General features: G+C 36.4%; 1 protein-coding gene across 4 annotated transcripts in view; it reads right to left on the bottom strand.

The window, feature by feature from the left end:
- Positions 1 to 26,467, bottom strand: part of AFG2A (AFG2 AAA ATPase homolog A) — a 330,277-nt gene that overhangs the window by 33,845 nt on the left and 269,965 nt on the right. For 3 of the 4 annotated variants that reach the window (XM_061142300.1, XM_061142297.1, XM_061142298.1), the window contains exon 15: positions 24,543 to 24,707. In XM_061142300.1, the coding sequence (XP_060998283.1) occupies positions 24,543 to 24,707 (165 nt within the window). Of the gene's footprint in view, positions 1 to 23,553; positions 23,864 to 24,542; positions 24,708 to 26,467 lie in introns of those variants that run through there. The other variant, XM_061142299.1, reaches the window with a different exon arrangement.

The raw sequence follows: 26,467 nt of genomic DNA, 5'->3' as shown, positions 1-26,467 counted from the left end.
ATTTTGTGTGTTTTACATTTTTAAGGGAAGCAGGCAGCTTCCATTCCAATGTGAAAGACATAATGACTACACTATGCAAAAACTCAAATTCTCATAGCATTCAGTTATCTGTTTTTATTCTTTAACTTCATCTTTTAGCTTTATTTACCAGAGAAGATCGTATCTGAAAAGCTATTTAAAACTATAAATCTGTCAACGGTTTCTTTTATAGGGGTGACATGGGAAAAAGAAAGGACATTATTAGGAGGGACAAGGGATGTCGTGCAAGGAGTACTTGAAATGCAGGCTCCCCTCCCCTAATACAATGACATCTGGATGCTCAATGTTTGCCTCAGCTCATGTGTACAAGGGAAAAGAAATATGAGTTACTAATTTCAAACTTAAAAATGTCAGGAATGTAAAAACTGGAAGTTCCAACTTTTATTTGAAACTGGAGCAAAGACATTTCATTAAAAACAAGACTGTTACAATCAGATAGGTGCAAACTTGTCAAGATGGAATTTCAGTGTGTGTTTCACATACACAGAGGTACACAACCTTACAACCACATTCTGCTTCTTGGGTTCAAGAAAATAGTAAGTACTCAGGCTATAATTCTGAGAAACAAGAATGAAATAAGCCACATGTCCAGTAGCTTTCTTAGTTAGCCAAACAGTTTTTAAAACACTCTGCAGTCTCCAAGGTGACTCAGAGGTCACAGCAGGTAAAGGAGAGAAAGGTATGTAGGTGGGACAGGCCCCAACCAATGCAGATTCATTCTTATCTCTTTTATATAATGGTCTTCCTACATGGGGCTTCCCTGGATGGCTCAGTAGTCAAGAATCTGCCTGCCAGTGTAGGAGACATGGGTTTGATCTATAGGTCACGAAGATCCCCAGGGGGAAGGAATTGGTGGCAGCCAGTCTAGTGTTCTTGCCTGGAGAATCCCATGGACAGAGGAGCCTGGTGGGCTACAAAGTCCACGGGGTCTCAAAGAGTCGGACCTGACTGCATGACTGAACAACGAACAAAACTTTCTACAAAAGGTTTTATTTGAGGGAGAGAACAAGTTTCGGCTACTAAAAGCTTTTAGAAACCACTCTTCTTTAGTTTCAAAAATGATAGAAAAGATTAACACTGAACTCTAAAATAAAGCTTTCATGGAGATACATAGCTCTGGATTGGAATGAAGAGATGGAAAGAACATGATAATTTTTTTAGACAATATTTTGCTTTTATAATTTCTAAGAGTAACTGATGTAATTGTCACCTCCTAGTCTTCCATCTTATTTATTTTCAATTGAAAAGCAAGTCAGACAAATAGTGATGATCTGAAAAGAATGACTTTTCCTTGTCAGCTTACACAGAGAAGCTTAAAAATGTTTTTATTGGTTGAGCTTCCAAAGTGACCCAAAGTATTTATCACAGCCATACTGGAGGAATGAACTGTCAGAAACTATTACAAGAAAGATAAGAAAGTAAAATCTCCTAAAGCTTTATTATGCTACATATGTTAAGATATTTTCGACAACTTTTCCCATTTTCACCAAATGCTAGGTTGAGGAACCTGTTTTAGCTTAAAGTTACCAAAATTACTGGCCTATGTGGATCCGAACTCATAAGTCAAGATTCTTAAAACCAAGTATAGCCAGTTTTACTGATTCGCTCTCCACAAAGCTTAAACAAACAAAAAACCAAAAAATCTAGATAAGAACAGAAAATGTGCAAGGTGTTATGAGATACATTTGTTGTCGTTTAGTCGCTAAGTCATGTCTGACTCTTTGCAACCCCATGGACTGTAACTTGCCAGCCTCCTCTGTCCACAGGATTTCCCAGGCATGAATAATGGAGTGTGATGCCATTTCCTTCTCCAAGAGATGTTCCCAACCCAGTGATTGAACCTGGGTCTCCTGCATTGGCAGGTGGATTCTTCACCATGAACCACCAGGGAAGCCCATGGGATACAGAGTGAAGATACCAAATCTGAGCTAAAAGTGTTAGAAATGACTTTCTGGAAGAAGTTATATCTAAGCTGAGTGAGTGGGTACAAAAGACTCAAACTAATATTAACAGTTCTTTGAAGCTTCAGGTATTCTGTAAAATGTTCCTAAATATGTTTGTTTTCCCACCCAATAAGATATGTGTGCTAAGTCACTTCAATCATGTCTGACTCCGCAATTCTATGGACTGTAGCCCATGGACTGACAGGCGTCTCTTGTCCATGGGGACTCTCCAGGCAAGAATACTAGAGTGGGTTGCCATTCCCTCCTCCAGGGGATCTTCCCAACCCAGAGATAGAACCCGAGTCTCTTATGTCTTCTGCACTGGCAGGCAGGTTCTTTACCACTAGCGCCATCTGGGTAGTCCTTCCCCATTTTATGGGTGGGGAGAATGTAGTCTTTAAAACAAGGGAGACAATAGCAGCTCTGCAGCTGATAAAGAGCAGGAAAAGTGAAGCATAGTGCTTTAAAGACAAGGTATTACACAGGAAATTAAACTGGTAGCAGGTGAAACTTCAATCTCTAATATGCTAGAAGACTGTTACTAAGGTCAGCAAATGAAGTCCATGGGTCTCTTCAGAGAAATAAGAAACTGGACAGTCCTAAGTAAAAACAAGCCTGTCTCCCAGGTTAAAAAAAACATCATTTCTCAGAGTTTTGCTTAAGCTCACCAGTCCTCAAACAAAGCTTCCAAATTACTCATTAAAAAAAAAACACAGAAAGATGAATCTAGACCATAAGTTACATCCTGTTCTATTATAACTTCTTTTTGGCATCTGTTAGTTTTTTAACATAAGCAACAGAACCCTGGCAAAGAAACATATCCATTTTTAGTCTGGCCTTTGCTCATCCCTTACAGTGCTCAATACCAGTAAAATAACTTTGATTTTATACTATAAAAAGGAAAACAAGAGGGAAGTTGAGCAAGATGACAACAAAGAAGTTTTCTGAACTTCCCTCTTCCCACGTACACACGGAATGTACAGCTGCACAAGGAGCAATTACTTATGAAAGAAATCCAGAAATAAGCTGAGAGACTTGTATACATAGAATGAATGAGAAAATACCCACATTGAAATGGGTAGGAAAAGCTGAGATGCACTCATCATAAACCCCACTCCTGGCCCAGAGCCATAAAATCCGAAGAGAACTCCAAACTCTCAGCTTCTTCCTGAGGACCAAGGGTTTGGACTGAACATCTAAGGCCTCAACTTTTAAGACTTCCACCTGGCTTGGCTTGGTGTCCATAAGACCCAGAAGATTACAGCAAACAAAGAAACAATGCTTCATTGGGGCATAAGCAATCACTGTAGTTATCCCTTCCTCCCACTCCACAGGACTCAACACCTGTCTCTCCCAGTACTTCTCTGAAAGCGGTCTAAATGCCTACTTTACAAACTGCTGCCCAAGGGTCTAGCTTGTACTTGTAGCATACATATAGGAGTTGGCTGCAATTCTTGGAGGGAGGCAGGCAAACACTTCTCCCACCTTCTTTTCAGTCAGTTCAAACAATGAAACTAAGTTGCCAGTGCTCTTGCTTTGAACTATCAGAAAGAGAAATTAAGAAAACATCCCAATTATAATGGCATCAAAAAGAATGAAATACTTAGGAATAAATTTAAGCAAGGAGGTAAAAGATCTGTACACTGAAAACTACAAGGCACTGATGAAAGAAACTGAAGAAGACACAAATAAAGATACTCCGTGTTTATATCTTTTTAAAGAATATAAACTGGAAGAATTAGTATTGTTAAAATGTCCATACATCCAAAGTGATCTACAGATTCAGTGCAATTCCCACCAAAATTCCAGTGAAATCTTTCACAGAAATAGAACAAATAACCTAATATTTGTATGGAACCACAAAAGTCTCTGAATAGTCAAAACAATCTTGAGAAAGAAGAACAAAGCTGAAGGCATCATACATCCTGATTTTGAATTATATTACAAAGCTAAAGTAATCAAAACAGTATCCTGGCATAAAAATGGACATACAGATCAATGGGACAGACTAGAGAGCCCAGAAATAAACCCATGCATATATGGTCAATTAGTTTTCATAAAGCAGTGAAAAATATACAATCAGGAAATGATAGTTTCTTCAATAAATGATGTTGGGAAGATTGAATATCCTCATGCAAAAGAATGAAACTGGACTCATATCTTATACCACATTAAAAACCAAGCTGAAATGGATTAAATGTAACCTGAAACTGTAAAACTCTTAGAAGAAAACACAGGAGGTAAGCTCTTTGACACTGGTTTTGGCGGTGATGCTTTGGATTTGGCACTAAAAGCAAAAGCAACAAAAGCAAAATTAAACAAGTATGATTACATCAAACTAAAAAGCTACTACACAGCAAGGAAACCATCAACACGTGAAAAGGCAACCTACTAAATGGGAGAAAATATTTGCAAATTATCTATCTGAAAAGGGGTCAATATCTAAAATATAGAAATATAGAAGGTATTGATATAACATCAAAAAGCCAAATAACTCAATTAAAAAATGGGAAAAAGACCAGACAGTTATTTTATTTCCAAATGCCATACATATGAATGACCAAAAGGTACATAAAAAGGTGCTCTACGTGACTACATGCACAAATTAAAACCATAGTTAGTTATTGCTTCACACCTGTTAGGATTTCTATTATCAAAAATAGAAGAGGTGATAAATGGTATTAAGGATATGGAAAAAAGGGAATTCTTGTACATTGCTGATGGGAATGTAAAATAATAAAGCCAGTATGGAAAACAGTACAGAAGCTACTTGAAAAAAAGTTAAAAACAAAATTATTATATGATCCAGCAATCCCAATTCTGGGTACATATTCAAAATAAATGAAAGCATTATCTTGAAGGGACCCCTATACTCCTAGGTTCAGTGGAGCACTAATCACAACAGCCAAGATATGGGAACAACCTAAGTGTCTGTCTCTGGATGACTGGATAAGAAATATGATATATACATATATATCATATATGTATATGATATATACATATAATCATGTAAATATTTATAAATACACATAAAATGGAATATTATTCAGTCTTTAGAAAGAAGAAAATCCTGCCACTTGTGACACAAACATAAACAGAGTTATTATGACAACTGAAGTAACATAGAGAAAGACAAAATATTTCATGGTATCACTTATAATGTGGAGTCTAAAAACTTATAATGGCAGAAAGTGAAGAGGAATTAAAGAGCCTCTTGATGAGGGTGAAAGATAAGAGTGACAAAGCTGGCTTGAAACTCAACATTTAAAAAAAACTAAGATCATGGTATCTGGTCCCATCACTTTATGGCAAGAAGGGGAAAAAGTGGAAGCAGTGAGAGATCTTATTTTCTTGGGCTTCAAAATGACTGCAGACAGTGACTGCAGCCATTAAATTAAAAGATGCTTGCTCCTTGGAAGAAAAGCTATGACAAACCTAGACAGCATATTAAAAAGCAGAGATTATCACTTGGCCAACAAAGGTCCGTCTAGTCAAAGCTATGGTTTTTCCAGTAGTCATGTGTGGATGTGAGAGTTGGACCATAAAGAAGGGTGAGAGTTGGACCATAAAGAAGGCTGAGTGTTGAAACATTGATGATTTTGAACTTCGGTGGAGAAGACTCTTGAGAGTCCCTTGGACATCAAAAAGATCAAATCAGTCAGTCCTAAAGGAAATCAATCTTGAATAGTCACTGGAAGCTGAAGCTCCAATACTTTGGTAACCTGCTGCAAAGAGCTGAGTCCATGGAAAAGACTGATGCTGAGAAAGAGTGAAGGCAAAAAGAGAAGAGGACAGCAGAGGATGAGACGGTTAGATAGCATCACTGACTCAACTGGCATGAATCTGAGCAAACTTCAGGAGACAAAGGAAGACAGAGGAGCCTGGCGGGCTGCAGTCCATGAGGTTGCATAAGAGTCGGACATGACTTAGCGACTAAACAAGAACAACAACAAAACTATATAAATAAACAAAAGGTAAATCAAACTCACAGAAGAGAAAAGTGGTTGCCAGAGGCTGGGGGGTTGGGGAAATCAGGAGATGTTGTAAAAGGGTACAAACTTTCAGTAATAAGATGAATAAAAGGTCTGAAGATTTAATGTGTAATATGGTAACCAAAGTTGATCATACTATACTGTGTAGCTGAAATTTGCCAAGAGTAGAAGCTAAACTTTCTCTCTCTTTTACACATACATACACATAATACATGAGGTGATGGTTGTATTCACTTGATGGAGGGAATCCATTCATAACGTTTATCAAACCACCATGTTGGATAATTTAAATATCCTACAATTTATTTGTCAATTTGGAGACGGTAATGGCAACCAACTCCAGTATTCTTGCCTGGAGAATTCCATGGACAGAGGAGCCTGGTGGGCTACAGTCTGTAGGGTTGCAAAGAGTCGGACACAACTGAGCAACTAACACACATTTGTCAATTACATCTCAATAAAGCTAGTGGGAAAAAGGAGGAAAGTAAGAGAGCGGGAGTAGAAAGCAAAGGTGAATGCTTATTACCTATACTAAACTTCAAATGATAGCCTGTTATTGCCACCCAAATATAACTGTGTATTGGCTTCTCCTGCCAAGATGTCATTCTCTAAAGCTGTGGTAATATGTAGGGTACACCCATTCTATGGGCCTTTTAAATAGTATAATAAACAGCTCCAGTTTACTGTACGATTCCCATAAGGTAGCTTTGTTAATTGTGGGAAACTGCACGATATGAAAAATAACTTAGTTTCAGCTAAGTTTGAAGTTCTAATTTCTATCATCTGTGTATGAGCTTGGTGTGTAGGTGAACATACATACATACATACATACATACATACATACATGCACCGTGGCAACAGAAAAATCCACAAAATACAGGTAAAGCTAAGTCAACACAAAAAGAAAAATTATATTAGATTGCTCTGTATTATTTTACTACAGTATCTTGTTCAGATATTATTAAAATTGTGCCATTAAAAAGAGATTGCTGAATATATAAATTCTGTCACCTTACTGCCAATGTGTGATGTGACAAAGTTCTTGAATCGGACAAAACTTTAAAAGTATAAAAACTTCTTTCCATAATGTTCTTCTTCATTTAAAAGGTCCCTCCCCTCATCCATCACCTCCTGGCACAGTTATCCTGTGTTTTAAAGCATGGCAATATACTATGGCCATTGTGTAGTGTGTGATCTACATATAAAATACTGCATGTGCCCAAGTTAAAAATGCTCCTGTTGAGTAGTGAATCCCAATTCTGAGGAGAATGTTTTTCTATTCATACAGGTAGAAATATCTAATTCAGATACAGTAGCATAATGTTCAAAAGAGAATGCTTTTCTTCATGGCTAACAGTTCTTGGAGGGAATAATTCTCCCTGTCATTATAAGTTACAAATCATCACAATTATGAGGACAAAAACTAAAGTATTGAGCAAATATGGCTGTTTTTACCTATAAACATTTACAAAACATAACATGGTTCCAAATAGGTATCTTTTTCTTACAGAAAGAATATATTTAATGCCCTATTAAATGTATTTTGAAAGAAAAACAGATATGAATTTATTAAAATAAAAACTTTCTGCTGTATGAAATTTTAGATTAGAGTGAAAAGATAAGCCACAAACTAAGAAAAACTCTTTAGACAACACAAATCTTATAAAAGAAGGATATCCAAAATACATAGAGAACTTTCAAAATCCAAAAAAGAGAAAACAATCCAATTAAAAGTGGGCAAAATATCTGAATAGATAACTCACCAAAGAAGTTATATAGATGGCAAATAAGGAAATGATGCTAAATATCATATATCATTCAGTTCAGTTCACTTCAGCCGCTGTCCTGTCCGACCCTTTGCGACCCCATGAATCGCAGCACACCAGGACTCCCTGTCCATCACAAACTCCCAGAGTTTACTCAAACTCATGCCCATCGAGTCGGTGATGCCATCCAGCCATCTCATCCTCTGTCGTCCCCTTCTCCTCCTGCCCCCAATCCCTCCCAGCATCAGGGTCTTTTCCAGTGAGTCAACTCTTCGCATGAGGTGGCCAAAGTATTGGAGTTTCAGCTTCAGCATCAGTCCTTCCAATGAACACCCAGGACTGATCTCCTTTAGGATGGACTGGCTGGATCTCCTTGCAGTCCAAGGGACTCTCAAGAGTCTTCTCCAACACCACAGATCAAAAGCATCAATTTTTCGGCGCTCAGCTTTCTTCACAGTCCAACTCTCATACATCATTAGGGAATTGCAAATTAACAATGAGATATCACTATGCATGTATCTGAATGGCTAAAATCTAAGACACTGACAACATCAAAAGCTGATGAGGATATGGAGCAACGAGAAACTTGTTGGGACTGCAAAATGGCACAGCCACAGTGGAGATGGCTTGTCAGTTTCTTATAAAAGTGAACGTATTCTTATTGTAAGATCCAGCAATCACCCTCCTGAGTATTTACCACAAAGAGATGAAATCTTAAGTCCATAAATAAAACTTTCACATAAATATCTATAAAAAGCTTTATTTATCAATCTTGTAATTGATGTCCTTCAATAGGACACTCAAGATGTCCTTCAGTAAGTAAACAGATAAACTGTGGTACAGGAAGACAATGGAATATTATTCTACAATAAAAAGAAATGAGCTACCAAGCTACAGAAAGACATGAGGAACTTTAAATGCAAATTGCTATGTTAAAGAAGATTCCATCTATACTGCATTCTGGAAAAGGCAAAACTAAGAAGACAGTAAAAACATCAAGGGCTTGGAGTTAGGGACGAAGGGTGAATAAGTGGAGCACATGGGGTTTTTAGTGCAGTGAAACCATTCTATATGATATGTCATCATATATTTCAAATGTCATATGCAAGTGTTATTATAAATTTGTGAAAATCCATAGAAAGTACATCAACAGGCATGAAATAAAAATTATGGACTTTAGTTAATAGTAATATATCAATAATGGCTCAACAATTTAATAAATGTATCATAATAATGAAAGATGATAATAGGGGAAATGGGAGAAGGAGGAGAGGAGGTTAATGGATACTCTATGTTTTCCACTTATTTTTATGTAAGCCTAAAACTGCTCAGAAAATAAAATTTATTAATTAAAAAAAATAATTAAAAATGTCACATAAAAGATAATTCTGGTTATTAGAAGAATATCTTTTAGCAATGTAGAAGAAACAGTTTTAATTTCTCTAGTGAGACAGATGTTTAGAAATATGACTCCCAAATATAACTTTCAAGTTATAAAAATGCATCTCTGTAAGAAAAAAGAATTTTGGTCCTTTGTTAATAAAAAATGGTACTTTTCAGATTTTGTATACAAATACTAGAAAAATATGGTCTTAAACATGTATGTCCTAGTTTTAGGGGTCATGTTTAAGAATTAGTGACTAAATATTTATAAATAGTTTTCTTTGGAAATTTTTTACTGAATGCCTTCTAATACATCTCCAAAAATTTTATATAAAAATGTCTAATGAAGAAAAGCTTGTTATAAGGGGCAGAAATTGGTTGTGACTTTTATTCTTTAACTCAGTTGTCTTTTTGAGCTTGTGGAGGAAATTCCCAGTTTTTTATATTTTTAACAATGAATTTCCTCTTAAATTTGGACCTTAAACCAAAATTCTTTTAGAAACAAATCCCTCTTATCAAACAAAATTCTACAGATTAAGTTGAGCTGCCCCCCTCAATGCAGTCCAGATGATGGGCCCTAGGACTTTTCTTCCTGTTTGCTCCTATGTCCTGGGCTTGGGACCACCCAGAGGAACCCTGGTGCTTTTAGAGTCAGCTTTAAACTAGTCTCTAAAATATAAATATTTTCCAATTATAAAATCACTTACTATTGAATTTTCTATTACTATTACCCATCTTTTAGTTTCTACCCCAAAGTGCCTGATGCTAATAAGGCTTAGTAAAACTTGGATGTAATCTCAAAAACGACAGAATGATCTCTGTTCGTTACCAAGGCAAACCATTCAATATCACGGTAATCCAAGCTTATGCCCCGACCAATAATGCTGAAGAAGCTGAAGTTGAAAGGTTGTATGAAGACCTATAAGACCTTCTAGAACTAACACCCAAAAAAGATGTCCTTTTCATTACAGGGGACTCGAATGCAAAAGCAGGAAGTCAAGAAATACCTGGAGTAACAGGCAAATTTGACCTTGGAGTACAGAATGAAGCAGGGCAAAGGCTAACAGACTTCTGCCAAGAGAACACCCTGGTCATAGCAAACACCCTCTTCCAACAACACAAGAGGACTCTACACATGGACACCACCAGACAGTCAATACCAAAATCAGACTGAAATGCAAAAAGAGAAATGCAAATTGGTTGTCTGAGGAGGCTTTACAAATAGAGAAAAGAAGAGAAGTGAAAGGAAAAGGAGAAAAGGAAAGAATACCCATCTGAATGTAGAGTTCCAAAGAATAGCAAGGAGAGATAAGAAAGCCTTCCTTAATGATCAGTGCAAAGAAATAGAGGAAAACAACAGAATGGGAAAGATTAGAGATCTTTTTCCAAGGGAACATTTCCAGGGGAACATTTCACGCAAAGAAGGGCTCAATAAAGGAAGAAATGGTATGGATCTAACAGAAGCAGAAGATATTAAGAAGAGGTGGCAGGAATACACACAAGAACTATACAAAAAAGATCTTCATGACCCAAATAATCACGATGGTATGATCATTCACCTAGAGCCAGACATCCTGGAATGCGAAGTCAAGTGGGCCTTAAGAAGCATCACTATGAACATAGCTAGTGGAGGTGATGGAATTCCAGTTGAGCTAGTTCAAATCCTAAAAGATGATGCTGTGAAAGTGCTGCACAAGTGCCAGCAAATTTGGAAAACTCAGCCATGGCCACAGGACTGGAAAAGGTCAGTTCTCATTCCAATCCCAAGAAAGGCAATGCTAAAGAATGCTCAAACTACCACACAATTGCACTCATCTCACATGCTAGTAAAGTAATGCTCAAAATTCTCCAAGCCAGGCTACAACAGTATGGGAACTGTGAACTTCCAGATGTTCAAGCTGGTTTTAGAAAAGGCAGAGGAACCAGAGATCAAATTGCCAACATCTGCTGGATCATCGAAAAAGCAAGAAAGTGCCAGAAAAACATCTATTTCTGCTTATTGACTATGCCAAAGCCTTTGACTGTGTGGGTCACAACAAAATCTGGAAAATTCTTCAAGAGATGGGAATACCAGACTACCTGACCTGCCTCTTGAGAAACCTGTATGCAGGTCACAAAGCAACAGTTAGAACTGGACATGGAACAACAGACTGGTTCCAAATTGGGAAGGGAGTACGTCAAGGCTATATATTGTCACCCTGCTTATTTAACCTATATGCAGAGTACATCATGAGAAACCTTGGGCTAGATGAAGCACAAGCTGGAATCAAGATTGCCAGGAGAAATATCAATAACCTCAGATATGCAGATGACACCACACTTATGGCAGAAAGTGAAGAATTAAACAGCCTCTTGATGAAAGTGAAAGAGGAGAGGGAAAAAGTTGGCTTAAACCTCAACATTCAGAAAACTACGATCACGGCATCTGGTCCCATCACTTCATGGTAAATAGATGGGGAAACAGTGGAAAAAGTGGCTGACTTTATTTTTTTGGCTCCAAAATCACTACAGATGGAGATTGCAGCCATGAAATTAAAAGACGCTTACTCCTTGGAAGGAAAGTTATGACCAACCTAGATAGCATATTAAAAAGCGGAGACATTACTTTGTCAACAAAGGTCCATCTAGTCAAGGCTATGGTTTTTCCAGTAGTCATGTATGGATGTGAGAGTTGGACTGTAAAGAAAGCTGAGCATGAAAGAATTGATGCTTTTGAACTGTGGTGTTGGAGAAGATCTTGAGAGTCCCTTGGACTGCAAGGAGATCCAACCTATCCATCCTAAAGGAAATTAGTCCTGAATATTCACTGGAAGGACTGATGCTGAAGCTGAAACTGAAATACTTTGGCCACCTGATGCACAGAACTGGCTCACTGGAAAAGACCCTGATGCTGGGAAAGATTAAAGGCAGGAGGAGAAGGGGATGACAGAGGATGAGATGGTTGGATGGCATCACTGGCTCAATGGACACGAGTTTGAGTGAGCCCCAGGAGTTGGTGATGGACAGGGAGGCCTGGAGTGCTGCAGGCTATGGGGTAGCAAAGAGTCAGACACAACTGAGCGACTGAACTGAAATGAAACTGCTAAAGAGCAAGAAAAGCTATAGGGAAATACTGAAATACTTTTAAGTTCTTTTCTATTTATTTTTAAAAATATAACCCCCAAATGCACCAATTAAGAGATTCATTTGAGAGAGTAAAATTTTTAAAAATGCAGATACCTCTGAGATTATTTAACATTATGTAGTGAACTGACTTAATAGATTACTTTTCAACCAGACAACTGATTGAGATCGTCAGAAAAAGGACTCAGAAAAGTAGGCCTGGAGGATGCTAGGGATGGGGTAAGGAACTTGGAAGATGAAGGGTGAAAAGTTATACAAAGAGAAAAAGTGAAGACAAACGGTTCTCTAATCTAATCTTGCATAGGACTGGCTTTGTGCCAAGTTAAAAAAAAATCTCCCTCATTCCTTTGGTTGGCTGTAATAGTTTATGTCCTTCTTTTTCCAGGAACTAAAATTTATACCCACTTCTGTTAGGTTACCTATACCCTGATGTACTACATTTCAGGGAACTAGCTTGGAAACTATTCACCAATGGAAGCATTGCTTTGAGAAACAAATGTTACTTTGAATCCTTAAGAGGCAACTCAGAGTAAACTTTGTATAAACTAGGAACTGCCTATACCAACCCGATTCTCAAAGATAATTCAGGATAAAATCAATGACTATTAACTAACAGAAATCATCTTTATTAGTCAGAAAAAAAGAAATAAAAAATATAACATGACCTGTTCTTTAATAATTTGAGGTGTAATGGACTCTGTGTTAGTCTGCTTGGGCTGCCATAGAAAATACCACAGACTGGATGGCCGAAGTGCTAGAAATTTATTTTCTCACAGCTGGAAATCTACGATTGAGTGCCATCAGGGTCAATTTTTGGTGACGGCTCCCTTCCTATCTTACAGACATCCAAAAGTATCATAGTATCCTAGGTCATGTATGACCTTTCCTCTGTACATCCAGGAAGCTTTATTAGACCCTAACCATCACTTTATTTAATCCTAGTTCCCTCCTTTCCTTATATGCTTTATCCCCAAATATTATCGCATTGGGGGTTAGAGCTTCAACACATGAATTTTTCAGGGACAGATTTTGGTTCGAAGCCACTCTTTAAAAAATTATAAGCAATTACAATCATGGAAAAGAGAAAAGAAAACTTCAAACTTATGAGGCACTAAGATCTCTGCCTCTCTCTTATCAGCCTGTGGTTCTCTCTGTGAAGCACATAAAATGGGAGAAATACTCTTTAATATTTTATATTTTGCCTATTATATGACTTTCAAAATTAATCACATCTTGATCATCTAAAGTATTGGTTATCAAAAAAGAATTCAGGAGGTCCTAAGGCTCTATCACTACTGGAGGAGCAAAAACAAAAGTTCAAAACAATACAGAACATAGCTTTATATACTACTTTATGCTATAAGATATTATTATAAAAATTATTATGATGAGGTTTTAGGGTAGTAATTGAAAATAAACCACTTGGAGTAGGATCCAAGTCATGCCCACATTCAACTGGATTTTATAATAAGCTAGATCACGTTACAGCAGAACTTTGATGTGTGTCAATTTTTACATCATTTATTATGTTGTATAATATGGACCAAGTCTTATACTTATTTGAGTTATTTTATTATATTCCTAAAACTCAATGACTGATTTCTAGTTTTAGATCTAAGTGTGAAGTGAATGAAAATATTAATGTAACTTGCTTTACAAAATAAATGTTCTAAAATTTTATAAATAAATCTTTTTAAATATGTAATTTAAAAGCACCAAGGATATACTTTACTCATGAAACTATGCCTAAAGGTTCAAAAATAAGGAAGCTAGACATGCCAAAAAATATTGGTGTGCTGTTTACAGCAGGAGCACAATATTAATTTTATAGCATAAATGTCTTTTATTAAGCTCGAAAGAAGCCATGGATGAAATGGTAGCCCAGTGTCCGTGAACTTGTGTATGTATACATACTTTATGCCCATTATGACCAATTCAATTGTATAATAAGAAAGTTCATTTTGAATTGACACTTCTGGATTCATCTCCCCCAAATCTCCAGTTCTGACCCAGATTTATGATACAGAGAAGAAAAGAAAAAAAGAAATGCTGGGACTACTATTGTTCAGAGTGTTTGACCTTTTGCATTTTTAAGAATTCTGGCAAGAAGTTAATACTAGGCAAACAAATACAGTTCTTACGTTTAAATATAAAACCATTCTTTAAGGGTTCTTTTGAAGTGAATAAAGATATGCTAAGGGACTACTTTCGCTATCACCGACGGAAGGTCTTTTCCAAATGCCAAGAACAATTTAAGTGATTTTCCATCTTTTTGGGTAATTCTGAAGAAAAAGAGAAAATGACTAATTTATAATTTGGAACTTCTGCAATGATAAAATTGGTATGTGTATTGTATCTTAATTTTTCCTTCTAAATGAACAGGGAAACTTTCCCACAAATATAAAAGCAAAACCCATTTTCCAGATTTTAAGCAAAAAGAGAGCTAGCTGTTATTAAAGACCACTAGAAATAGTATTTGGAGGTTAAAAACAGACAAAAGAGAGATGCAAATCTTAATTCTTTGTACTTTTCTTTCAAGCCTAAGGCAAGGTTAGATTCAGTTTTTAAATTTCTAAAACACAGGAGAGGTTATATTTAAGAACAATTCAATGACTGTATTATAACTCTAAACTATTTTACAGTTTTGGTAATATTTTAATAGAATGACACCTTTGAGAACTCAGAATCATTGTCACTTAAGGATGAAGAATAAGAACATCTTTATGTCATCATCTAACACCAGATGACAAACAGGAAGTATTTTTGTCCTTCATGTTAGATTTCTGAGCTAACCTTTCTTACCTAAACACTCAGGTTCAACTCTAAGCTAAAACTGAAAAGGCATAGTAACTCGGTACATGTATTTCCTAAACAATCATTCTAGTAGAAATGCTAAGTGTACCATTTTTTTCTTTTCAATTAATAAAACATATTAAAAAATTACATTGTACCCAAGGAATCAAGCATTACTTTAATATACTGAAATAGGGATATTATGTAGACAGTTTTTAAGGAAACATGAGGTTTACGCACTTGAAAGTAAAAAAAAAAAAAAGTACACATGTTTAAAAAAGGAACAAATAAAAATAGGGATTTCAGATGTTTATAAATCTAAATCAGCCAAAATAAATTCTGCATGTAACTATGAATTACAGTTTAAATTTAAGGAACATACCATTATAACTAAAAACATGACATATATATAAAACACTCATGAGTACTCACAAAATCTAAGGCAGTAAAATATGGAAATATTAAACAAATATTAAACAAATTAAGTTATTTATATTAGAGAGCAATGAAATTGATTTTGCTGATTTATAAAAATATACAACAAAAATGATTTATTGAGCACCTGCTATATGTACGAGGATAAATACACTTCTGTACTTATTGTATGAATCATTTCATCTATTCTGGACAACAGATCTCTCTCATTATTTACATATAAGGAAACTGGTCACAAGCTAGGAAACAGTCAGACCTGCCATCTGGGTTTAGATCTTTCTCATTCCATAACCCATCTGCCAACTATAATGCAGTTTCACATAGCACAAATTGTTCTTTTAGAAGAAATTTTTTTTTGTTTGTTTATTTGGCTGCACCAGGTCTTCATTGCATCAGGTGAGTTCTTTCAGTTGAGGAATGTGAACACTCAGTTCTGGCATGTGGGATCTAGTTCCCTGACCAGGAATTGAACCTGGGCCCCCTGCTTTGGGAGTGTGGAGTTCTTAGCCACTGGACCACCAGGGAAGTCCCCAAATTGTTCTTAAAAGAAGAAAAAGTCTTCACTTACATTGGTGGCATACTTTTCATATATAGATCAATTAAATTAATATTAGAAATTAGCCTACTTCACCTCAAATAATCAAAAATGTCCAACCCTACCAGAATCTATACCACAGAATTAAAGCATGCTCTACATATTTAAAAAAAAAAATCATGAGCTCCTTCCAAGTTGGTAAAATCCCCCAAATTTATCACTGTTTCAAAGATGAAGCAGCACAGATTCAATGTTTATACAAAAATTCTGGGGGGACCAGCATGGATCAATAGAGAGACTGAAAATCTGGAAGAGGAGAAAGAACGCAGACTGTTAAAACGCCATTACTACTGGCCTGAGTGAGTCTTCATAGATACGTACTCAGCCTGGATACCAGGCTTGAGGACTAGATTATCAGGTAGGTCTTGATGAACTTGTTGCCTTGATAACAACACTTCTTTTTATAAATGGGCTTCAGTACTTTATGCTTTCAGTAATAAAATGCTCTATTAAGTCTGTTGCCAGCCAGCCTCTCGTTCAACATTCATTTCCTTTCTGACTAACGCTTCTTGTAATCTGACAGCAGTTTTAAACAACTGGCAAGGAGTCAGTAATACAGGTATGGCAGCACAGGGTGTTCTGGAGGATGGTTTGCTTTGGTGTAAACATCCTATCTAAAACAGCCTTCAGGTAAGCCGAATTAAGGTTCCTTTTTATTGCCAATTTAAGTTCATGTTTGGAAATATAGAACATGCTACATTTCCATACACTGTACATTTTTAAAACTGTAGGTTAAAATGAACATTATAACTTTATAGCTTTTACTTACTTTCCTAACAAAGAGTTTAGGGAAAAAGCAGGCTGATGTATGTTTTCATTTTACAAAACTATTTATTCTAATGCCTCCAGAATCATAGATACTGAACTTGAAAAGCTGTTCCTAAGAAAGATCAAGAGCAGGGAAACCAAAGGTATCAAGGAAAAAAAAATCACTGGGCATGGGAATCTCAGAGCAATTAAAACTTTCATTTCCATTCAGTGGAAAATTGTTCAAGTTTGCTAAGGAGATTTTTTTGGGGGGAGGGAGGGGCACACCACACAGCTTGTGAAATCTTCATTCTCAGACCACAGATTGAACCAGGGCCCTTGGCAGTGAAAGCATGGAGTCTTCACCACTGGACTTACAGGGTTCCCAGGAGAATTTTTATTAAAATCTGAATTCTAAGAGTTGTCAGAGTCTTCCAAGGTTCCTATTCCTCTTGTGCCATGGTTAGGGTCTCTAGGCCATAGAAGCAAGTATTCAGAGACAATGACCACAATCCCAAGATTTCAGGTTTCCAGGAGCATTGTGAGGAAAACATAACTGTGTTATATGTCCTTGGAGGTCCAATCCCTAAGGAATAGGAATATTCTAAGCTATGACATGTATAGGCACACATTAGGAAGGATCATGAAGACCACATCTCTACTCTTTTATTAAAATACGAGAAATGAGTTCTAGAGATGATAACTGATTTGGCCAAATTAATACTATAGTAAGTGGTCAAGACAGGACTGAAGTCTAGGTCTTGGTTTTTACCAAACAGTAAGAGAGAGGGGTAGAGGACTGGCTTAAAAGTCATAGCCTAATACATGCTTTCAGGATATCCGGTTCTTGCACTGGAAGATTTTATTGCGATTCATTTAAACAGGGTAGCTATTGATTGGTTCAAACTTGAGAAAGGAGCACGACAAGGCTGTTTATTGTCACCCTGTTTATTTACCTTATACGCAGAGCACATCGCAAAATGCCAGGCTGGATGAGTTACAAGGTGGAATCAAGATTGCTGGGAGAAATATCAACAACCTCAGATATGCAGATGAAACCACCCTTATGGCAGAAAGCGAAGAGGAACCAAAGAGCTTCTTGATGAGTGTGAAAGAGAAGAGTGAAAAAGTCAGCTTAAAACTCATTAAAAAATTAAGATCATGGCATCCAGTCCCATCACTTCATGGCAAATAGATGGGGAAACAATGGAAACAGTGACAGACTTTCTTTTCTTAGGCTCCAAAATCACTGTGGATGGTGACTGCTGCCATGAAACTAAAAGACGCTTGCTTCTTGGAAGAAAAGCAATGACAAACCTATACAGCGTATTAAAAAGCAGAGACATAGGTCCATAGTCAAAGCTATGGTTTTCCCAGTAGTCATGTACGGATGTGAGAGCTGGACCATAAAGAAGGCAGAGCATCTAAGAATTGATGCTTTTGAATTGCGGTGCTGGAGAAGACTTGAGAATTCCTTGGACAACAAGGAGATCAAAGCAGTCAATCTTAAAGGAAATCAACCCTTGAATATTCACTGGAAGAACTGATGCTGAAACTCCAACACTTTGGCTACCTACTGTGATGTCCAAGGTCCTTCACACTTGTCTGACTCATTTTCCCTGGTTTATTACCTACTGTTTCTACTCTCAGACTCTTTTTCTACTCATATTTCAACCTTTAACTGAATGTAGAACACACTATGTTCTTTTACGCATTTCTGCCTTTCTGTATGCCAGGGACGCTCCCCTTTCCAGCCCTCCTATGCTTGGGGACTGCTATTCACCTATGGAGACTCAGATCAGCTATCCCCTCCTTCAATCCTACTTAGTGCAGAGTTACATCTTCTTCTTTCTCCCACAGTATTCTGCACATCACTATATCATGTCACATAAACACATTGTATTGGAGAAGCAAACATCAACCTACTCCAGTATTCTTGTCTGGAAAATCCCGTGGACAGAGGAGTCTGGTGGGTTACAGTCCATGGAGTCAAAAAGAGTCAGACAAAACTCAGCACACACACAAACACATTATATAGAACTTAGTTGTTTATTTGTCTTTCCCTCTAAACTGAAGATCTTATTCACAATACCTGGGAAAATACTGTAAGTAAATAAAGAAAAACATAGTTCCTAACTTCAAGTAGCTTATAATTTTTGTGATGATGACATCCAGGCAGCTAAAGACAATAACTGTAAAAAAAGTACGTATAAAAAAAGTCTCAAAAAAAAAAAAAAAAAAAAGTCTCAAGATGTTTCATACCTACTGTCCACAAGAGCAGGCAAACCTTTATCAAAGATCAGAGATATCAAAGGGACTATGGAACATTTTCAAAGATCCTTCTGTTGACTCAAGAGGCTGGAAGAGCCTTTCAGGATGAGTTCAAGGATCTGATTTCTGGTTCTGAGTCTGTCACATTTATTTGCTGTGGGACTTCAGATATATCAATATCAAAAAAAGTTTAAAACTATAAGTGTCACTTTAGTGAATGTTAAAACTGGTATTTTTGTTCATTAGGATTACTTAGAATCAACACACAAATCATCCACCCACCATATAGTTCACTGATGCAGTGGACACAGTGGTTGCTATGCTGGGAGGCCAAGAAGCACAGAACCTGGTTTCTGCCACAGAGAATCTTACAGTTTGTTTGGCGGGACATGAGGCAGCTGCCCTTATTAAAATAACCAGAAGGGAAAATATCCTAAAAGCCAAACAAATGAAACAGAAATCAGAGTAAAAGCATTCAAAAGGAGAAGCCATTTTTGGGTGGGTTTGTCACAACGGTTTTATTACAAAGCAGTGATTTCAGTAGGCTGTATGAGCAAAGAGTACTTTGAAACTCTGGGGTATGGATATAGAATTTTAGGGTAAACGCACAATAAAGAGTGGAGGGACAAAGATCTCAAATAAGAGCAGTAGACTAACTAGTCACAACAGCACGATTTCACAGGGCAGTTTCTGATTAGGCAGGACAACCAGACTGCGGGTGTACCTACAGGAGGCTGCGAAGTCCCGTGGTGCCTGCTGCACTCAGGGATGTGAACACTGCTGCTAACTGCTCTCCACCAGCACTGCACAGGGAGCCAAAACGTGTCCTGTCCTGCCTGAGGATCTTGAGTCCTATCTCAGATGTGTTGCTAGGCTGGTCATATAAAGAGTCAATCTATGCCAGGTTCCAGTACATTGATCTTGATTTTTAGATTAGGGAAAATAGTCACAAGAGGATTCATGGAGGAAAAGTGCAGATATCCTACATGATTATAATTGCTCCTTCCGTTTTCACTGGGTAGGAGAAAAGAGAAAGTACGTTAAAAGAATAATAGTCAGCAAGACAGAAAAGTGGGCAGGAGGAGAAGGGAACAACAGAAGTTGAGATGGTTGGATGCCATCACCGATATGATAGACATGAATTTGAGGAGGCTCCAGGAGTTGGTGATGGACAGGGAAGCCTGGTGTGCTGCAGTCCATGGGGTTACAAAGAGTTGAACATGACTAAGTGATTGAACAACAACTTTATTACCTATAATAGCTCAAGCACAGTGAATAGAACCCTTTTTGAATTAATGAGGCACACTGGAAGGTGATTTTTTGGAAGGTGATTTTTTTTAATGTCAAGCTGACATGGAGATTTTGAGCTTTTATTAGACCCAGAAGGGCCCAGACTTAGACTACAAAATGGAATTCAGAGCAAGACACATCACTTTAGTAAAACAAAGATAAGAAGAATAAATTTACATGAAGTTAAAGCTTTTTGAAAAATTAATGTGAAATGTATTTAACTCTAACAAATTGCTAGAGCTAGATTCATAAGATGACTCTAAAAAGGGTCACTATATTAAGTAGATTTCTACAATTGAAGAAAAGTGTAAGAGGCAAACTCAATTATTATTTATTAACAGCTTTCAGATAAATCACTGGTTATTGAGAACATGCAAAACTGTCTTATGGCAGCATCATTCAATACTGCAGTGGTAAATATAAACACTGAACTGATATAAGGAGGATAAAGTGAAGGGAAATAAAATTTATGAAGCACTCATTATGTGTCAGGCCTTGTTGCTTTTACATTTATTATCTCACTCAACCCTCAAAACAGTTTGTCATGCAGGTATTTCACAGATGAGGAAACTAAGATTCAAAGAAGTTAAATATTAAATAACTTGTCTGAAGCAACTCTGAAAGAAATGAGCTATAATTCTATTAAAAGTCTACTCAACTGTATCATTAAAATTGTTTTTTCTCCTATTTAATTGCCTCTCTTGAAAGCTGAATTCTCAAATCTTGATATGTGAAATAAATGCTATGATTGCCTATATTACTCATAAATGTATAGCTGATACCTGGCTCTTAGATGTTTTGTCAATTTAACGAGATAATCACTAAAAGGAGGATAACAGCCAAATGCAAATAGTTAATCTAAATTTTACCGACATTAATTGTCAGCCTGTTTCAGCAAATTCTTATACTGAGGAAATTACGTATCTTATTCATCACCTCTGTCTTCAAGCACATGGCACACGGGTAATGGGCCCAGTTATGGCTTCATATGCGTATATTTATGATTGGTGATTTCCTGCCAGTGGTAAAAGTTTTCCAAAAGGAACTAGGATAATTTGACATAGCAGAAATACATGAAGTGGAATCTGCTACAAATAACTTAAAAAACAAAAATCAAAGCAAAAGAAAACAATAGCCATAACCAAAAAAGACTTCTTATTTCCTCCTGAGCTGAATTCCCATCTGCTTTTAAATGGCAACATGTTTTTCCATTAAGTGGAAGCTACAGCCAAGAAACCAAAGACAATGAGGCTCTGGCCACGGGGGAACAGCGGGCTGCAGGGGCAGCTGATGGATGCTGCCTGCTTCAGCCTCTCTGCAGAAGACGCTCCCTAGGGACCACCTTCTCCTTTCAACAGGAGACAAACTTCTCCTTGGGACTCTCCTTAGGATTAAAAAAATATATTCTAATTCCTTGTAGACCCTTTCCAAGGAGGGAAAATGAAGTAACTCAGTATAAGGAGCTATTTCAAACTCTGGGTGTCTGTAAGCTTTCATGAAACAAAAGCACCAGGTGACAAAAAAAAGATTTTGAAAAAGTAACTCCTCTCATCCCAGTTGCTTAATAAATGCCAATATCATCTCCATCCCAATCATCCTCTACAACTTTTTAATTAAAAAGATAAATAAAATACTCACCACAGTTAAAGTAAACATTTTCTGTTTCCAAAAAAACAGAGTGCCAGTAATTTCCTCATTTCTGGCTCACCCAGACAAATTTTTGTTAAATAGCTGATACTGTACAGTGAAATAAAATTAATTTTATATAATACTGAATATATTGAATATTGAATATACTACTTTACTGAGAAGACAATTAACTGAGTTAGCAGTTTCATTTTTATACCAAAAGTGGCCACAGAGACACTTAACCCTGAAAAAGAGGTTGTGCCTATAGCAGGATGCATTGCTATAAGAAGTTTCCTATATGACAAATGAGAAGGGAAAGTCTGTTTTTCCTAAAGATAATTTTTGCAGTTTATTAAGTCTTTGTAAAGTAGATTCTATGTAGTAGGCTTTGTGCGGATATGACCTTGCTGGGGGAAGAAATAAATTAGTTACATCAGTGATAAAGCAGTGAGTCTGTAGGAGTCACATGATTGAATTTCAAACTTTGACTTTGTTTTTACTATTTAAAAACCCATCAAAACTAATTTTGGCTTTCAAACATTGTCTTGCCATTTTCATTCTGATACACAGAAGAAAAAAAGATGAGACCTTATATTTTATGTGAAGCTAAGTTTAATCTATCTTAAATTTCCTACTGATTAATTTTAAGACTTTAAAAAAGACAGTATTTCTTTTCAAACAATAGGGCACCTGTGTGAATTACCTAAATATTAAGACCAAACCCTCCTTTCAGAACAAAAACTGTGTAACTAATCTGTCTTGTCCAAATTGAAAACACAGAACTACAAAGATATACGTCTGGAATAAATGTCTATAAAAATGTAATCATACACTAATTATAATTAGGACCACAGTGGAATACCCTTCCCTCATCCAAGCATTATGGGACACAAAAATGTAAAGTGAGGGACAGAAATGTCTGCTACTTTCTCTACGACTATTTTTAGAAGAGCTGATATAAAAATTAATCAGAAATGAATGTGCTTATATTTCAGGCTGAATAAGGCATGTACTACATAGGAATTAGCAAGCTGGTACAATAATTCCTGGCACCAAATGGGTTTTTACTTCTCAGCCAGACAGGACCTCATTGGCTTTGATTTTTGTTTTGCACTTCTGCATTACTATCATGAATTACTTCAAAGTGAGAAAGGCATATTTATACTTTGCTAACTGCTCTTCCACTTCACTCAAGTGAAAGATTTATGGTTTCTTCTCCTGGCTGTTTCCTGTAAACTGACATATCATATACAGGATGCCAGCCTTTGCTCTCACATCAAAAACTAAATTCTAGAAATGCTACAGCAGTCAGCTAGCAGTAACTGTATGTTCATTTTAACTTAATGGATGGTCATGCCAAAGAGATGCTCATAAAGATTATTGTTTTAGACAGGACTTTAAACGTAAAGGCATTTTAACTGCTTCTCAAGCTTTCTACAAGAATTTTCCACCCCAGTGGAATACATTTAAGGAGGGAAAATCAAATATACATAGTTCACAGTTGCAGAAACAATGAGTAGATCTGAGATATTTTTTTGGTTGTTGCTATTGCAGCTATGACTGCATGATATACTAAATCCAATTCCACATGTAAATTTATCTACAAGACTCTGATTATCATATGGTTTATTAAGTATTAGTCTCTTTGGTTTTTATAGAAGACAGATAAAAATAACAGCAATCAAAACAGAAAGTGGAGTCCCAGTCTGCTGGATAATTCAGAATGAAAAGAATCTGCAACTTCGTATTCATGAGTATTAATTTTCCAGTACAAGCCCATACCAGTGGTATTCAGAAGACATTTCTGTGTTGAACACATGTAGAAAAGTTGCACAAATATTTTAATGGAATTTTATTCTGTAAACAAAAACAGCCTAATTAAAGAGCTGCTAAGGAGAGAAAAATATGTCTTACTTAATATGCCATACCTAAAATTTTCATATTTTCACAGAGGTGTTGCTGTTCTTGTTTAAACTGTATTTTTACTATTAAGAGCAGGCTGGCTGTCCCTTTTATGATTTTATCACAGAATCTTTGTAGATTGAGATAATATTCCAAAAGTTTAGAAGATAATAAAATCATCTTCTGTATTTCGGAGTATGTTCATGATATCTTAATCTCATTTTTATGATCTCTATGAGAACACAGTAGGGAAAGTTGTACACTATTTCCATTTGCTAGGTAAAGGAGTCAAAGTTCAGAAAAGTGTGTAACTGGTTGGAAGCTGCTGTATCAAGAAGCCCCAAAGGAAGAATCTTCTACTTTTGGTCCAGTGATCTCTCCACTATATTATGCTAACGCTCTGAAGACTACATTTTGAAATATAAGAAAAGCCAGGTAAAAGCAAATGAAATACTGTAGGCCAGGTAAAATGTAATTTAATTTTAGAGACTATCTGTCATGTACTGTATTTCCTGTTTTAAGATTTCTTAATATGGAGTTATTTAAAACAGCTGGCATCAAGCAATGTTCTTTGCTAATGACCCCAAACCACTGCTTTCCTCTCACCAAGGTATTTTGAGGGTAATTATCTTACCTCTGCTCCTGAATACGTATCTGTTTGGAGAATGAGTTCATTCAGATCAACCTCGTTATTGATTGGCATAGAGTGAAACTGCAGGTTAAGTATTTCCCTTCTTGTTGCTGCATCTGGTAAAGGCACATAGATGATTCTATCAATTCTTCCAGGCCGCATCAAAGCCTATAAAGAAGAGAGGGCAACACAGATTAACCAAGCTCAGAACTGACATTCCTCAAGAAAGGTATACAAGGAAAGAGGATGCCCAGAATCTTATGAATAACTCACTATTATCAAAATTAGTAACTAAAACAAGTACCAGTGGTTCTGTATCTACATCAAAGACTCAAACAAATAAACAATGTCAGAGTACTTTTGAAAACTGAAAAGCAGTATTTCTGAACAGCTTTTTGCTCCCTTGCAACTAACTGTCAGGTCAGTAAAAGATGATTCTTCTCTTTTAAGGAAATGTGTATATGACTTGCATTCATCATATCAAAAGATTTGTTTTTGGATAACTTCCTGCAGTAATTCTTAAAATATGGGTTAAGCTATTTCAGAGGTCTCAAAATAACAGCTCAGATCAAAGAATACTTCTAAGAACTGATGGCAGTCAAAAAACTTCCCTAATATTTTATTGAAGGCTAATGCCTGAATTATCTTAGAAACAATGAAGTCATCTATTCAGAAAAAAAATATTGGGCATGTGCTATTATATACTAGACTTTGTTCTTGGTTCTAGGAAATAGCATAAATAAGATAGGTATGTGTAAAGCCAATTATGTTGATAGTTATTCATGTCTGTGAATATACTAAAAACCTTTGAATTGTATATTTTAAGTGAATGAATTTTATGGTCTGTGAATTATATCTTAATAAAGCTATTAAAAGAAATAAGGGTCTAAAGGGTGTGTTGACAGCATGCAGCAGCTTTTAGTGGGGGCAGTCAGAGAAAGCCTCTTTGAAGAAATAAATTTTGCAGATACTCCTAGAAGTCACCCATACAGAAATTTGGGGAAAGAGACCTCAAGGTAAAGGAAACATCAAGTGCAAAGGCACAGATGACTGGTATGTTCCAGAGAAATAAAAAACCCCACTGTGGTAGAAATCGTGAATAAAGTGAAAAGATGTAGGAAATGTGGTTAGAGAGATAGTCACAGGCAGAATATAAGGCCTTAAACAACATGGTGAAGAGTGTGGATTGTATTCCATTTGCAATGAGAAGCCATTGGAAGGTTTTAAGCAGGAAGGTGAAATGATAAGATTTACGTGAAAAGATCATTCTTATGGGACAAAAATGTCTAACATATACATAACAAAAATCCAAGAAAAGATGGGGTAGAAAAAAATATTTGAAGAAAAAGCTGAAAATTCTTCCCAGCTGGTAAACAAACATGAATTGACACGATCAAGAAGCTCAATGAATTTCACACAAAGTAACTACAAAGAAAACCATACACAAGCATATTACAGTCAAACTGCTGAAAACTAAAGATGCCAGAGTGAACACAGGGAACAATGATTTGAATCATCAATGACTCTCAATCAAAACAATATGGAAACCAGTAGAACAACATCTTTAGAATGCTGAAAGAATGAAAATGTCATCCCAGAATTCTATTCCCAGGGAAAGTACCCTTCAATAACAAAGGAAAAATAAAGTCACTTTCTGATGTAACAGAAAACCAAGGAATATCTACCAGTAGACCAGTAGATCTACATTACAGAAAATGCTAAAGGAAGTTCTTAAGGTTGAAAAGAAATGACATGAGATGAAAAACTGAATCTTCAGAAAGAAACAAAGTGGATCGGAAATGAAATACCACAAACATGAAGACTCCTCAGATATGCTAAAAATTACTCTTGCTACTGGCATAATGAGAAACAGTACTCCTTGAATATATAAGAGATATTCACTTATAATGCAAAACAGTGTATTTTTT

The sequence above is a fragment of the Dama dama genome, chromosome 5 (genome assembly GCF_033118175.1).
Source record: "Dama dama isolate Ldn47 chromosome 5, ASM3311817v1, whole genome shotgun sequence".
Classification (NCBI taxonomy): Eukaryota; Metazoa; Chordata; class Mammalia; order Artiodactyla; family Cervidae; genus Dama; species Dama dama.
The sequence above is the reverse complement of the archived record's forward strand: the minus strand, read 5'-3'. Positions and strand labels throughout refer to the sequence as shown.